General features: G+C 51.8%; 1 protein-coding gene and 1 pseudogene across 4 annotated transcripts in view; one reads left to right on the plus strand and one right to left on the minus strand.

Moving 5' to 3' along the window:
- The window catches only part of HDHD5 (haloacid dehalogenase like hydrolase domain containing 5), a 21064-nt gene extending 18627 nt beyond the window's left edge, over nt 1–2437 (minus strand). Inside the window, exon 1 of one of the 3 annotated variants that reach the window (XM_017882086.1) lies at nt 2273–2437. In XM_017882086.1, coding sequence (XP_017737575.1) covers nt 2273–2398 — 126 coding nt within the window. In that variant the 5' untranslated portion in view covers nt 2399–2437. Of the gene's footprint in view, nt 1–1632; nt 1817–1861; nt 2253–2272 lie in introns of those variants that run through there. The other 2 variants (XM_017882095.1, XM_017882105.1) reach the window with 2 other exon arrangements.
- Nucleotides 2438–2531: 94 nt separating this feature from the next.
- Nucleotides 2532–2926, plus strand: LOC108535731 (uncharacterized; annotated as a pseudogene). Its single transcript, XR_001887313.1, has one exon. The product of XR_001887313.1 is annotated as an uncharacterized LOC108535731 (transcript).
- Nucleotides 2927–15618: the final 12692 nt, after the last annotated feature.

Genomic DNA, 15618 nt, shown 5'->3' on the forward strand with positions numbered 1-15618 from the left:
GGCGCAGTGGCTCATGCTTGTAATCCCAACACTTTGGGAGATCAAGGCAGGCGGATCACGAGGTCAGGAGTTCAAGACCAGCCTGGCCAATATGGTGAAGCCCCGTCTCTACTAAAAATACAAAAATTAGCTGGGCGTGATGGCGGGCGTCTGTAATCCCAGCTACTTGGGAGGCTGAGGAAGGTGAATTGCTTGAACCTGTGAGGCGGAGGTTGCAGTGAGGCGAGATGGCACCACTGCACTCCAGCCTGGGTGACAGAGCTAGACACCGTCACAAAAAAAGAAAAAAGAAAGAAAGAAAAAAGCTATGGAACAATTATATAAATGAAGATATTTAGTACAGCTGTACAATGTATTGTGTTTTAAGCTAACTGCTATTACAAAAAAGTAAAAGTTTTAAAATTAAAACTTGGTAAAGCAAAAAAAGTTACAGTAAGTTAAGGTTAATTTTCTTTTTTTTTTTTTTTTTTTTTGATAGAGTCTTGCTCTGTTGCCCAGGCTGGAGTGCAGTGGCCCAATCTCCACTCACTGCAACTTCCCTCCCAGGTTCAAGGGATTCTCCTGCCTCAGCCTCCTGAGTAGCTGGGATTACAAGTAATAGATCCATTACATAGATGGGGAAACGGAAGCTTGGAAAGCTAAGTAACTTGCCTTAAGTGAAGCTGCTAACAGACTGCACAGGATTCAGTTCTAAAGCTCATGCTCAAACTCTATGCTATGCTGCATTCTTCTTTTTCTACTCTACCAGTCACTTGGAAACATCTCGGGACTCTGCAGAGATGCTAGAGCCAATACAATAGTTATAAATAAGGACAATATTTCCTTATATTTATATCCTGACAGTTTGTAAGTCCTTTTATCAACATATTCTCATTTCATACTTCCACCTTGGTCACTTCTAGCTCTGTGACACTGGCCAAGTCACTCAGCTGCTTTGAACCTTAGCTGCTCCATATGTAAAAATCATAAAGATAACACAGCTGTTAAGAGCTTAGACTCTGGCACCAGACTACCTGAGTTCCAGATTCTGTCACTTACCAGCTGTGTGCCCTTGGGTAAGCTGCTTAACCTCTCTGTGCCTCTGCCCCATCTATAAAATGGGAAGACTAATAATCGTACTTTCCTCGGAGTTGTTATAAAGATTATACAAATAATTGTGAAGAACCTGGCACAAAGTAAGCACTATGCGTTTTTTTAATGTAAGTAGTTTGGCCGGTCGCAGTGGCTCACGCCTGCAATCTCACCACTCTGGGAAGCCAAGATGGGCGGATCATCTGAGATCAAAAGTTCGAGACCAGCCTGGCCAACATGGTAAAACCCTGTCTCTACTAAAAATACAAAAATTAGCCAGGTGTGGTGGCGCGCACCTGTAATCCCAGCAACCCTGCAGGCTGAGGTATGAGAATCGCTTGAACCCGGTAGGTGGAGGTTGCAGTGAGCAGATACTGCGCCACTGCACTCTAGCCTGGTGACAGAGTGAGACGCTGTCTAAAAAAAAAAAAAAAAAGCAAGGATTACTGTGAAATCAGTATGTTAATGTAAAATATTACTTGTGGGTTTAAAAGACAAAGTTGTTCCTTTTACAGGAAAAGGCAAAACGGCCCAAGGGAGCGTGGGAGCCGTGGATCTCACCAATCTGGTTTAATGTCCCGGCACAGCCGTCTCCCGCTTTGGCTTCCTCACCACACAAGGTCACACCTCCTCCGAAGCGTCGCGGGGGGGCTCACACACCACTATCGTGCCGGACACACAGCAGGCGCCGGCTCCAGCCCTCCTGCTCCCGCCCACGGAGCCTCCAGCGCTCAGCCGAGGTCACCGCGAGCTGAACTGAACCCAAGTCCCGCATCAAACCGACACGCACTTGGGGGCGGCGCACCCGCAGGCGCGGCTCCCGGCGCCGGGTCCCGTCTCCTCCACATGCAGATGAAAATCACGTCCCAAACGTCCTCATGGTGGAAATCAGAAAACACGCAGGGAAAACAGGGACGCGGACACCTCCGGGAAGCGCAGGGGCTGACGAGCAGCCTGGCCGAGGCCGTCCTGACGAGCGCTCTCCCGCGGGAGTAGCGTTTCCGAGGCCGCGGGCGAGTCAGGGGGAGGGAGGGCACATCGGGCACCCGGCAAGAGCTAGACGCACTCGGGCGCGACGACTGTCGAGGCAGTTCCCAGAAGGCGGGGATGCCAGCCCGGCCGTCCCTCCTTCCCCGCGGCTCCCCGCCCCGCCTCCGGCCCTGAGTGGCGAGTGGCTCGGCCGGAACCCGGACGTCCTCACCTGAGCTGGGCCCACAGCATAGCCCCTGCGGAAGGGGCGGCCCGGGAGCCCCGCAGCCGCGCGCGCCGCCCGCCAGCAAAGCCTGCGCGCCGCGCCGAAAGAAGCCACACAGCCCCACGCAGCCATCCGGCAGTCGCCGCGCGCACGTGCACAACGTGCCGCCCGCCCGCGAGTCCGCCCGCCGCGCAGCCAATCAACGGTCGGCGCGCGCGGCATCACGGGAGTTGTAGTCCTGTAAGCGCGCGGAGCCGGTCGGGCGCCTACGGAACTCGACCCTCGGGCCACAGGGGCTACGTTGCAAGGAAGAAGTGCGAGGTCCCGCCGCCTCCTAGACCGAGATCGCGGTGAGCGGGCCGCGGCGCACGGTGGGCACGACCTGGGCGGGGCGCCTGCACTGTCGCCCCGCGCCTGCGGATCCCGGGAACACGCGCGGCAGGCCCCAGACCGGCCTCCCTCAGCTTCGCGGACTGTCTGGGCCGGGGGTCTCAACCTTGACTTCAGGGACCGGTCGCTGGGGCAGACCCTTAGTGGTGTTCAGGCCCTCTGGGCTGCTGTCAGTCAAGGGACGGTCGTCGCGCGCCAATTGTTAAGTCTTTCAGTGTTTGTGCAAACCCGCTGACGCCCTCCCCGAGCATAGGGAGACTGCGCACCTGAGCCCGCCCCCACGCGCGCACTGCGGAGAGGTAGTGGCAGGAATATAATACACGGTACAAAATAACTACTCTAGAGAGGGCCGGATGACTAAGTCAGCAAACACTTAAGGAACACAACTGTGTCCGCTGCGCGGCTCCCGCAGTAGACACAAGAGTGAATGAGCAAAGAATGGACTTCGGTCACAGAGTGGAGAGGAAGCCGACTCCGTCCATGGAGGCCCCTAGCAGAACTGGATCTGGTAGTCCCGGGTCATGAGGGGAGATTCTGCTGGAGAAAGAGAAGTCTCCATTCCCACCCTTTGAAATGTGTAGGATGCCCTCAGATTCTTTGGCCCGTTCATAGGTATAGCTGCACTAAAAACGCGGGAGCCTACAATGTATTTAGGACTAGCAGAGAGGAAGAGAGTTGAGGGTATGGACAGAGACTGTACTGCCCCACAAGTTAGCAGGCCAGGGTGCGGTGGCTCACCCCTGTAATCCCAGCACTTTGGAAGGTCAAGGTGGGAGGAACGCTTGAATCCAGGAGTTCCAGCTCACCCCTGGGCAACACAGGGAGACCCCTTCTCTATTTTAAAAATAATAAAATAGGGCCGGGCACGGTGCCTCACACCTGTAATCCCAGCACTTTGGGAGGCTGAGGCGGGTGGATCATGATGTCAGGAGTTCAAGACCAGCCTGGCCAACATAGTGAAACCCTGTCTCTACTAAAAATACAAAAAATCGGCCGGGCATGGTGGCTCACGCATGTAATCCCAGCACTTTGGGAGGCCGAGGCAGGCGGCTCACCTGAGGTCAGGAGTTCGAGACCAGCCTGATCAACGTGGAGAAACCCTGTCTCTACTAAAACTACAAAATTAACCGGGTGTGGTGGCACATGCCTGTAATCCCAGCTATTTGGGAGGCTGAGGCAGGAGAATCGCTGGAGCCCAGGAGGCGAAGATTGCAGTGAGCCGAGATCGCGCTACTGCATGCCAGCATGCCAGCCTGGGTGACAGAGCGGGAGTCCATCTCAAAAAAAAAAACAAAACAAAACAAAAAAATAATACAGCCGGGCGCGATGGTTCAAGCCTGTAATCCCAGCACTTTGGGAGGCCCAGGCGGGCGGATCACGAGGTCAGGAGATCGAGACCATCCTGGCTAACACGGTGAAACCCCGACTCTACTAAAAATACAAAAAAATTAGCTGGGCCTGGCGGCGGGCGCCTGTAGTCCCAGCTACTCGGGAGGCTGAGGCAGGAGAATGGCGTGAACCCGGGAGGCAGAGCTTGCAGTGAGCGGAGATCTCGCCACTGCACTCCATCCTGGGCGACAGAGCAAGACTCCGTCCCAAAAAAAAAAAAAAGCAAAAAACTAGCCGGGCGAGGTGGCGGTGACCTGCAGTCCCAGCTACTCAGGAGGCTGAGGCAGGAGAATGGCGTAAACCCGGGAGGCGGAGCTTGCAGTGAGCTGAGATCCGGCCACTGCACTCCAGCCTGTGCGACAGCGAGACTCCGTTTCAAAAAAAAAAAACCACACACAAAACTAGCCAGGCGCGGTGGCAGGCACCTTAAATCCCAGCTACTCAGGAGGTTGAAGCAGGAGAATCGCTTGAACCCGGGCAGCAGAAGTTGCAGTGAGTGGAGATCGCGCCAGTGCACGCCAGCCTGGGTGACGGAGTGAGACTCCATCTCGAAAAAATAATAATAATAAAATAAAAAGAAGAAGTTAGCAGTGTCCTTTAGTCCTCAGCTTTGAAGGGCAAGATCTTAATTCAGTTCAACTACAGTAGATCAGAATTTGGAAGACTAACTCAAGTCAGTCAAACTCACAATAGCCCAACCCTTAAATCCTGCCAGGGGACATAGCTCTCTAGGATTGCAATGTTCCTAATCCCTTCCTTCTATTAAACTACCTAGAAACTTATTTAGTCATTAGAAATTTCTTGGTATGATAGCTTTTAAATATGCCCACAGTTTTTTTTGACAATCGGCTCCTTAAAAGCTTAGCCAAGCCCGGCGGCTCACACCTGCAATCCCAGCACTTTGGGAGGCCAAGGCAGGTGGATTACCTGAGGTCAGGAGTTCAAGACCAGCCTGGCCAACATGGTGAAACCCTGTCTTTACTAAAAATACAAAAATTAGTTGGTCGTGTGCCTGTAATCCCAGCTACTCGGGAGGCTGGGCTGGAGGATTGCTTGAACCTGGGAGGTGAAGGTTGCAGTGAGCCGAGATCGCACCACTGTACTCCAGCCTGGGCAACAGAGTAAGACTCGATCTCAAAAAAAAAAGAAAAAAAGGCCAGGCACAGTGGCTCGTGCCTGTAATCCCGGCACTTTGGGAGGCCAAGGTGGGTGGATCACCTGAGGTCAGGAGTTTGAGACCAGCCTGGCCATCATAGTGAAACCCTGTCTCTACTAAAAATACAAAAAATAGCCAGGCATGGTGTGCCTGTAATTCCAGCTACTCAGGAGGCTGAGGCAGGAGAATCACTTGAACACGGGAGGCAGAGGTTGCAGTGAGCTGAGATTGAGGCACTGCACTGTAGCCTGAGCAACAGAGTGGACCCTGTCTCCCAAAAAAAAAAAACACTGGAGTTAGGTGGGTGTGGTGGTTCATGCCTGTAATCCCAACAATTGCGAGGCCAACGCAGTTGGATCACTTGAGCCCAGGAATTCCAGACCAGCCTGGGCAACATGGCAAAACCCTGTCTCCACAAAAAATATATAGAAAAAAAAATTAGCCAGTCATGGTGACACACACCTGTAGTCCCAGCTACTCTAGGAGGCTAAGGTGGGAGGATCTCTTGAGCTCAGGAGGCAGAGGTTGCAGTGAGCCAAGATTGTGCCACCATACTCCAGCCTGAGCAACAGAGTGAGACTCTGTCTCCAAAAAAAAAAAAAAAAAAAAGCTGGAGTTTAATTCTAATTCCCCTCCCATTGAGTGTGGTCTGGACTTCACTGACTTTTTAATAAATAACATGGGACAGAAGTGAGTGTAGTTGATTTCCAAGGCTAGATCATAAAAGATACTGTGACCTCCACCTTGCCCTCATTTGGATTACTCATTCTAGGAAAGCTAGACGCATGGTAGAGATGTCGTGGTGAGGCCATTCGAGCAGCCCTATAGAAAGGCCCACATGGTGAGGATCTGAGGCATCCTACCAGTAGTCAGGAGAGATACGCTTGGAGGTGGAACCTCTATTCCTGGCAGACCCCTTGACCAAAACCTCATGAACCACCCTGAGGCAAAACCACCCAGCTAAGTCACTCCTGAATTCCTAACCCTCAGAAACCAGGAGATAATGAAGGTTTGTTGTTTTAAGTCATTACACTTTGGGGTAATTCATTATACAGCAAAAGACAACTAATATCTTGGTGATCAGGACTGTGTCATACTTAGCGTTATTAATCTTTGGGAGTTCTCAGCCCAATTCAAAGTGTTCCCCACATGGGCCTGCCTTGCTTTCATCCTTCCTTCATTGTGGACTGAATGCCATAAGACTATCGCAGCCCATGCAAAGCAGGAACCAGAAATGGGCTGGGTTTTGCTGTTGTTTTAGTTGGTTTGGTTGGTTTGTCTGTTTCAGTGAAAGATAACAGAAGGTGCACTTCGGGAGATTCCAACATGATTATTGAATCAAAGACTGTGTGTGTAGTGGTAAGTCTATTAGATTCTCTGGGTTCATAAGCCAGAAAAAGGTTAAGAACCATCCTCTAAGGAGAAATCTCACAGCTAAGGCTTGCCATGTTAAAGAGTTTGCACTTCCAGAAACAAGGGCACTCATGTCTACCCTGTACTGTTCTAGGTGTCTTCCCATCCTGCCAGATGCACGGAGCACATATTCTGCAACTCCTAGCTCTATCCTTTGGGCAGTGCTGAATAAACACTAACAAACTTGGGCTCTGTGGCTTGCATTGTAAGTAGACCTCCTGCCCTGCTGTTACTTAACACATCTTTATTTTGTTTCCCAGTCATGTTACGACACACTCACATTAAGATGTTCTTTCATATTCAAGTTCAGAATATTTGCTCCATTCACTTGATTGAATTTGGAGACTTCCCAAGTCTTTACATCAGCATGTCTTCTGAGTTTATCCAGATTATGTTTTGTACCCTCTGTACAAATGGACCGTGGATGTTAATTAGAAGGGCCTCGCCAGTTTTCAATCACATGTTACTCGTGGGGTTTGTTAAATCAGCTTTTGTCTCAGAGGGAGCTTCGGTGCTTGGATTACACTATATTTGGAATTTGTAGCCTTCTATGCACTGACTGCCCCGCCTTCCTACCTGGCTTCAGAAGTCCGGGATTCTCTAACTTGAGCATCCATCAGAATCACCTGGAGGTCTCCTAAAAACACAGATTGATGGCGCGCCCCTTGGAGTTTGGATGTGCATATCTGATCAGCTCCCCAGGATGCTCATGCTGCTGACCCACTTTAGGAAGTTCTGCTTTAGGAGTTAGTATGTCTCTGAGCAGACGCTGGACCAGTATGTTCTGGAGACCATGCGCTTCCCATCCCAGAATAGATGCTACTTCCTGTTCTCCATCCCCAGCCCCCAGCCACACCTATATGACCACAGTTCTGTTCAACTGGTGCCCCAGCACTCATATCTGTGGGCCCTGCTCATCTCAAACGATCCATATTTTTCTCTCAGGCCTGCCTTGCTTTCAGTCATCCTCAGCTGTGGCCCGAACACCATAAAACAGCAGCCATTCCTGGCAGGAATACGAGGTGAGCCAGTTCTTTTCAGGAAAGATGACAGAACAGAAGATACACTGTGGGAAGTTCCAACCTCATGCATGTACAAGCTCGATGCCCTGGACTCTAAGCTGCTTGAGGGCAGTGTCTCTCTGATTCACCTCTGTCTCCCTCACAGTTCCCATTATGCATGGTGCCTTGCACATGATGGGTGCTCAGTTAACATTAATAGGCAGGTGAGGCCAGGTGTGGTGGCTCACACTTGTAATCCTAGCACTTTGGGAGGTGGAGGTGGGCAGATCACCTGAGGTCAGCAGTTCAAGACCAGCCTGGCCAACATGGTGAAACCACGTCTCTACTAAAAATACAAAAATTAGCTGGGCATGTTGGCACGCATCTGTAATCCCAGCTACTTGGGAGGCTGAGGCTGGGGAATCGCTTGAACCCGGGAGGTGGAGGTTGCAGTGAGCCGAGACCACACCACTGCACTCCAGCCTGGGTGACAGAGTGGGGCTCCATCTCAAAAAAAACAAAAAAAACCAACAGGTGAATGACTGTTCATACTCCTACTTTCTCCACAAACTTGCAAACATGTGTCTGCATCTAGACATCTGTAAACCTGCTATCACCCACACACATTTTCTATTAGTTAGGATTAGGTTTGGCTGCAAGTCACAGAAACCTCCAAAGAGCAGTGGCTTAAATAAGAAAGAAATGTGTTTCTCTCACATAAACGAAGTAGTTGGGAGAGAACAACACAGTCTTGGCATTGTGGTTCCACAAACTTGTTAGGTACACAGGCTCCTATTTTGCTCCTTCATGGCCTTCACTGCACAGTTGCTACTTCATGGTCTAAGATAGCTGCTCAGGCTCCAGACCTTATGTTCACATGCCAGCCACCAGGAAAGAGACAAAAAGGGGTATGCCATTTCCCTACAGGTGCAGTTCCAAGGGGTCTCTTACACCACTTCTGCTTACACCTCATTAACCACATGGCCATGCTTAGCAGCAAAGAAGGCTAGAAAATATAGCCTTATGCCTGGCTAAAAGTCATGGTTGCTTTTCCACATGAGAAGGAATAAAGGATAAAAGGAGGGAAATTGGCATATCCTACCTCACACCAGTAGGAGGCAGATGGAAAAAAAGAGAAGTTGGCTCCCAGCACAGGAATGGCAGGGAAGCTGTGGCTGGAAGAACAGGGGTGGAGGATGGGTAACAGGCCACAGAGAGATGGGCGGGTCCCCCTAGCTGGGGGTCAGGAAGGGCTTGCAGAAGGGTTTACTGCTCACTGTCTCTCTCTCTCTTTCTGTCTCTCTCTCTCTCTCTTTCTGTCTCTCTTATCTCTCTCCATCTCTGACGCACACACACACACACGCACACACACACTCAGTCTTGCTAAGAGAGAATTCTGAGAAGGTGGAGTTCTCTGTGGGGAAGGAATATGTATTTCCTACTCATCATGTTTCCCTGAAAATGGGACTTCTATTAATAATACTCCTGGCCTCTGTCTACCTGGGGAAGAGGAAGCGTGACTTACCTGAGAGAAGCTGGGAAGGAAGAACCAAGCATATGTGGCTTGGTCCCCTCTCCTCTTTAGAAGCCAGCCGGTCCATCAGAAGTGTGTGTTCTGCCTGTCCCTGCAATGTGGAGGGCTGGGCTTTATACCTGTGCCAAGGACAGGTAGATACCTGTAATCAAGGGTAGCATCAGCAAGCCCTTATAAGCAACCCAAATAAGTGGTGTTCTCCAACAAGTTTTTAGCAGTAATAAAGCTGATATTTTTATTTTCATCTGTCCCTTGTCTATTTTTCAATGATTCAGATTTAAGCAGAAAAGCCTGGGTTCCTTTTTTGTGTGTGTGACAGGGTATCTGTCGCTCAGGATGGAGTGCAGTGGCGCGATCAAAGTTCACTGCAGCCTTGACCTCAACCAATCCTCCCACCTCAGCCTCCGAGTAGCTGGGGTCACAGGTATGCGTCACCATGCCCAGCTAATTTTTTTTCTAGACACGGTCTCACTGTGTCACTCAGGCTGGTCTAGAACTCCTGGCCAGTAATGCTCCTGCCTCCACCTCCCAAAGTGCTAGGATTACAGGTGTGAGCCACCATACCTTGACTTTTTTTTTTGAGACGGAGTCTGACTCTGTCGCCCAGGCTGCCGTGCAGTGGCACGATCTCGGCTTACTGCAACCTCCAGCTTGCCACTGGAGCCCTCGGGCCTGTCTCTGCCTGTCGCTTCACCTTGTCATTCTCATAGTGCCTCTTGCTCTTGCCCTCCTTACCACGTGCAGAGTTTATGTTCAGGATAGGACCAAGTGTCAGGTATTGATGCCACAGAGGGAATGAGCTCAACGTTTGGCATTCTCTGTTCTCCCTGTGCTTCCTGCCTTCAGAAGGGACCTGGAGAGTTGGGGAGGAATGGTCCCAAGATCGCGTGGGCACCTGAACTCACACTACAACAGAGGTGACCAGGTATTCTGCTCATCTGTGGGGGATGGGAAGGTGCAGTAGGGGTCTCTAGTCTGGGGCTGGTGGGGAAAGAGGCTGTAGGAGTTTTAGGAATAAATCACTTTTGGAGGCTGAGGCGGGAGGAATCTGTAAGGCCAAGAGTTGAGACCAGTCTGGAGAACACAGGGAGACCCCAATTCCAAAAAAAATTGGCCTGGCACAGTTGCATGTGCCTGTAGTCACAGCTACTCAGGAAACTAATGTGGGAGGACTGTACCACTGCACTCCAGCCTAGGCGACAGAGACCTTGTCTCTTAAAAAACAAAAAAAAAAGGCCAGGTGCAGTGACTCACACCTGTAATCCCAGCACTTTGGGAGGCCGAGGTGGGCAGATCACGAGGTCAGGAGATCAAGACCATCCTGGCTAACACAGTGAAACCCCGTCTCTGCTAAAAATACAAAAAATTAGCTGGGCATGGTGGCGGGCTCCTCTAGTCCCAGCTACCTGGGAGGCTGAGGCAGGAGAATGGCGTGAACCCAGGAGGCGGAGCTTGCAGTGAGCCGAGATCGCGCCACTGCACTCCAGCCTGGGCGACAGAGCGAGACTCCGTCTCAAAAAAAAAAAAAAAGAAAAAGAAAGAAAGAAACTCAGGGAGCTTCCCGGCCAAACGGACAGCTCTCCTCCACCCAGTGCTCTTGATAGGGTGCTCCCATCCCAGCCCTGCCCAGCTTCTGCCTTTGCCACGTCCTCCTGTTCCTGTGTCCGTACTGTCCTCTCCCCACCCATCGTCAATTGCTCCAGGAAACTCTGGCCCAAAGTGCCTGAAATGCTGGCAAGGGACAGAGCCCTTGGCACGGTCCCTGTGGAGGGTCAGGCTGGGTCATGGCTCCAAGTGCAGGCAGAGGAGAGAGCCCTAGAGATTCAGGCTCCGAGCTGCCCCCGGGCCAGGTGCGCCAGCCTGACTCCTTCTGCCTAGTCCAGTGTATCCACGTTGAAGACAGGCTGGTTTCTTGTGGGAAAGGGGCAATAAAAAGGAAAGGAAAGGAGGGAATGGGAGAAAGGAGAAGCTAGAGAGAAAGAGAGAGAAAAGGAAGGGCAAGAGAAGCTTGATCAAGGAAATTTTAAAACCCAACAGAGATGAAGAGGAGGGAGGAAGGAAACACCAGTAGACAGAGTTCTTTTTTCCTTTTCTTTTCTTTTTTTTTTTTTTTTTTTTAGAGGCAGGGTCTCCCTCCATTGCCCAGGCTAGAGAGCAGTGACTCAGTCTCAACTCACTGCAGCCTCAACCTCCTGGGCTCAAGCAATCCTCCTACCTCAGCCTCTGTATTTTTTGGCAGATACGGGGTTTCGACGTGTTGCCCAAGCTGGTCTCAAACTCCTAAGCTCAAGCGATCCACCTGCCTTGGCCTCCCAAAGTGCTGGGATTATAGGCATATGAACCACTGCCTGATTCTTTAGTTCTGATCACAGTCAGAACCAAAGAACTGACAGAGTTCTTTTTTTGTTTGTTTTGTGTTTTTTTGTTTTGTTCTGTTTTTTTTTTTTTTTTTTTTTTTTTTTTTTTTTTTTTTTTTTTTTTTTTTTTTTTTTTTTTTTTTTTTTTTTTTGAGATGGAGTCTCACTCTGTTGCCCAGGCTGGAGTGCAATGGCACGATCTTGCCTCAGTGCAAGCTCCGCCTCCTGGTTCAAGCGATTCTTGCTGCTCAGCCTCCGGAGTAGCTGGCACTACAGTCTCCCACCATCATGCCTGGCTAATTTTTGTAGAGATGGGGTTTCACCAAGTTGTCCAGGCTGGTCTTGAACTCCTGACCTCAAGTGATCTGCCTGCCTTGGCCTCCCAAAGTGCCAGGATTACAGCCCTGAGTCACTGTGCCCTGCCTGGATCTCAAGTCTTGATAAGATTTAGGATTGATTCTTTCAGCAGGACTATTTAACAGGTGGTGTCCTTTCCAATTTGCATCCTAACCATATTAGGGTTCTCCAGAGATGCAGAACCTGTAGCATGCAGACAGATAGACAGATACATAGATAGATAGATAGATAGATAGATAGATAGATAGATAGATAGATAGATAGATAGATAGAGGAGACAGATAAACGAGAAGGGATTTATTAGGTGAATTGGCTCACATGATTATGGAGGCCTGAGAAGTCCTACGACAGGTCGCCTGGAGACCTGGGGCTACTGGGAGCATGGCTCAGTTCAAGTCTGAAAGCCTCTGAACCAGGGAAGCTGAAGGTGTGACTCAGTCTGAGTCTGAAGGCCTGAGAACCTGGGGGGCTGCTGGTGCAAGTCCCAGCTCTAAAGGTCAAGACCCTTAGACTTCTGATGTCCCAGCTCCAGGAGAAAGACAGCAAATTTGCCCTTCCTCTGCCTTTTTGTCCTATCGGGGCTCCCAGCAGATTGGATGGTACCCTCCCATATTGACAGGGTGCCTTCCCCACTCAGCCCACCAACTCATACGCCAGTCTTCTCTGGAAGCAGACTCACAAGACACTGCTTTACCAGCTATCTAGGTGTCCTTTGATCCAGTTAAGTTGACACCGAAAATTAACCATCACACCAATGAAGTACAGCCAGTCAAAGGCTGGGACCCGTTCATGGCTGGAGCCACAGGGGCAGCAGTCAGTGGGGTCACTTGGAGTCAGGGCACGGGGAGACAGCATTGGGCAGTAGCTCCATCTGCTCAACCCACCCGTAAGCCTGGGCTCTGGAGGGCAACTGACTCCCCAGGAGCCTTCCCTCTGCCTGTCCCTGGAATCCCCTCCCCTCCTATGGGAGTCTGGGGACCTTCAGGAGCTGAGCCCCTTGCCTGCATGCCAGTCTCCCTAGGAAGGACTTTGCAGGATGAGCCCAGGTTCAGCTCAGAGACTCTCTGGTGCCAGCTGCCCCTTCTCAGGGTCAGTGGCAGGAGAGTGTGAGGGCTGAACTAAGTGCATCAATGCCCCGTTTGCCCCTGGGATTTGGGAGAGGCCATGGCAGGAGCTGTATTTGGAGGGTGCAGGCACTGCCCTGACTGGGAAGTGCAGTGCAGCCTAGGGATGGGCCAGGGAGCTCACAATGCCAGGAGGGCAGGTAGCTGGGAGTCTATCTGCCCTCCTGGGGAACAGCCACCAGCTACCAAGCAGGGAGGCTAGCAGCCCAGCCAAGGGACTTGCGTGGACTTTGCATGCTTCCTACATGCTTAGAACTCTATCGGGCCAGGCGTGGTGGCTCCAGCCTGTAATCCCAGCAGTTTGGAAGGCCAAAGCGGGCGGATCAGCTGAGGTCAGGAGTTCAAGTACTAAAATACAAAAATTTGCTGGGCACGTTGGCTCACGCCTGTAATCCCAGCACTTTGGGAGGTGGCTGGATCACCTAAGGTCAGGAATTCGAGACCAGCCTGGCCTACTAAAAATACAAAAATTAGCCAGGCGTGGTGGTGTGCATTTGTAATCCCAGCTACTCAAGAGGCTGAGGCAAGAGAATTGCCTGAACCTGGGAGGTGGAGATTGCAGTGAGCCGAGATGGTGCCATTGCACGCCAGCCTGGGTGACAAGAGCAAAGACTTCATCTCAAAAAAATAAAAAATAAAAATAAAAATGCAAAAACTAGGCGGGGCGTGGTGGCTCATTCCTGATAATCTCAGTACTTTGGGAGGCCGAGGTGGGCAGATCATGAGGTCAGGAGTTCGAGACCAGCCTAGTCAACATGGTGAAACCCCGTCTCTACTAAAAATACAAAAATTAGCCAGGTGTGGTGGTGCACCCCTGTAATCCCAGCTACTCAGGAGGCTGAGGCAGGAGAATTGCTTGAACCCGGGAGGTGGAGGTTGCAGTGAGCCGAGATCGTGCCATTGCACTCCAGCTGTGGGCAACAGAGCAAGACTCCATCTCCAAAAAAATAATAATACAAAATTACCCAGGCATGGTGGTGTGCGCCTGTAGTCCAGATGAAGCAGGAGAATCACCTGAAACCAGGAGGTGGAGGCTACAGTGAGTTGAGATTGTGCCACTGCCCCCAGTATGGGCAGCAGAGTGAAACCCTGTCTCAAAAAAAAAAAAAGAGTTCAGAACAGTGTGGATACCATGCTGCCTTTTGCATCGGAGTGGGAAAAACAATATATATTTGCTTTTGTTTATTTTGCATAAAGAAACACAAGAAACTCCTGGTGGGAGAATGGGTGGGATGGGAAAGAGGACCGTGGAAAACAGAGGTGGACACAAGCCTTTCGAATGTGTTCCTTTTCATACTTTTTGAATTTTTGCAATGTGATTGTATATAGATTCACATTTTAATTTTAAATGCAATTAAAATGTAAAATTCATTGAGGCGCTACTCTCATCCTGTACTATGGGTTCTACCCTTTTTTTGTTTTTGTTTTGTTTTGAAGAGACAGTCTCGCTGTGTTCCCCAGGTTGGTCTAGAACTCCTGGGCTCCAGAGCCCCTCCTGGGCCTCCCAGAATGCTGGTCTACAGGCGCCGCCACACCGGGCCTCTACTCTAAAAGCATAGAGGCCAGGAAGACCCAAGGTCACCAGAGGCCCATGCTGCCTGGCAGCGGGTTGAGGCCGGGAGGGGACCCTGCGAACAGGCGAGGCCATGTGTGATCTGTGGGAAGCAACTAAACCAGCGTATTCGCGGCGGGGGAGCTCTGTGCCGTCCCGCGGGCCCACCCCGCTCCGCCAAGGGAAGCCATAGCTTGGCGCTGCCCACAGTGACGCGAGGGACCCCGAGGGCACCCGGGCCGGGGTGGACACGGGGGTGGGACCGGGAGCGACCGGCAGGGGGCAGCAGCGCCGCGCCGCCCGCGCAGTTCCACAGGTGCGCGGAGCCTGGGGCCATCGCCTCCCGCCGACCGCCGGCCCCAGCGAATCGCCGCCTGCGTTCTGCCGTTTCCCCGCCACCGCAGCCACCCGGAGCTCGGGGGGCCGCAGCCATCCGCAAGCTGCGGGGCGGCGGGGCAGGACGCGCCGCTAGGGACCGCTGGACAAAGGGAGCTCGCGGGCGGGGCCTGGGCGCCTACATCTTTGCTCCCGGGCAGGGAAGGGACAGGAAACTGAGGCTGTTTCCGGGGCTGACCCCCGGCCAGAGAGAGCAGGGCTCGGGAGGGTCGGCGCGGCCCGGAGGCGGCGCCCCCTGGAGGCCGGTGCGCTCTGGCTCTGCAGCCGGGGAGATTAGGGATGGAGGCCGACCGACCCCACTCAGCCAGAAGTGACGGGCGCCGAGAGCTCACTGGGATGCAGGTGCCGACCCCCGAAATCCACTCCAGACCAGCGAAGAAAACAGCTCTGTGTCCCAGGACGAGCACATACCTGCTGCCACCCACTGTGCGACCTGGAAGAATTACTGACCCTCTCTGAGCCTTAAATCAGTCATCAGAAACACAAACGCGTAGATAAGAAGGTCTTTAGGCCTCTCCCAGCTCTGCTACTCTGTGAATCTAAGAAACTCTAGTCCCTCCACCAGTCCCCACCCCGAGCTGGCTTAGCCTCAGGGTGGCCTGGCTGAGCTGGGGCCCTCATCCAAGGTGCATGGTTCCTCAGCAAAGGCGTTTTGGAAGGCTGGGTCCCACCCTTCCCCCACC

The sequence above is a fragment of the Rhinopithecus bieti genome, unplaced genomic scaffold (genome assembly GCF_001698545.2).
Source record: "Rhinopithecus bieti isolate Rb0 unplaced genomic scaffold, ASM169854v2 scaffold_1368, whole genome shotgun sequence".
In the NCBI taxonomy this organism is placed as follows: domain Eukaryota; kingdom Metazoa; phylum Chordata; class Mammalia; order Primates; family Cercopithecidae; genus Rhinopithecus; species Rhinopithecus bieti.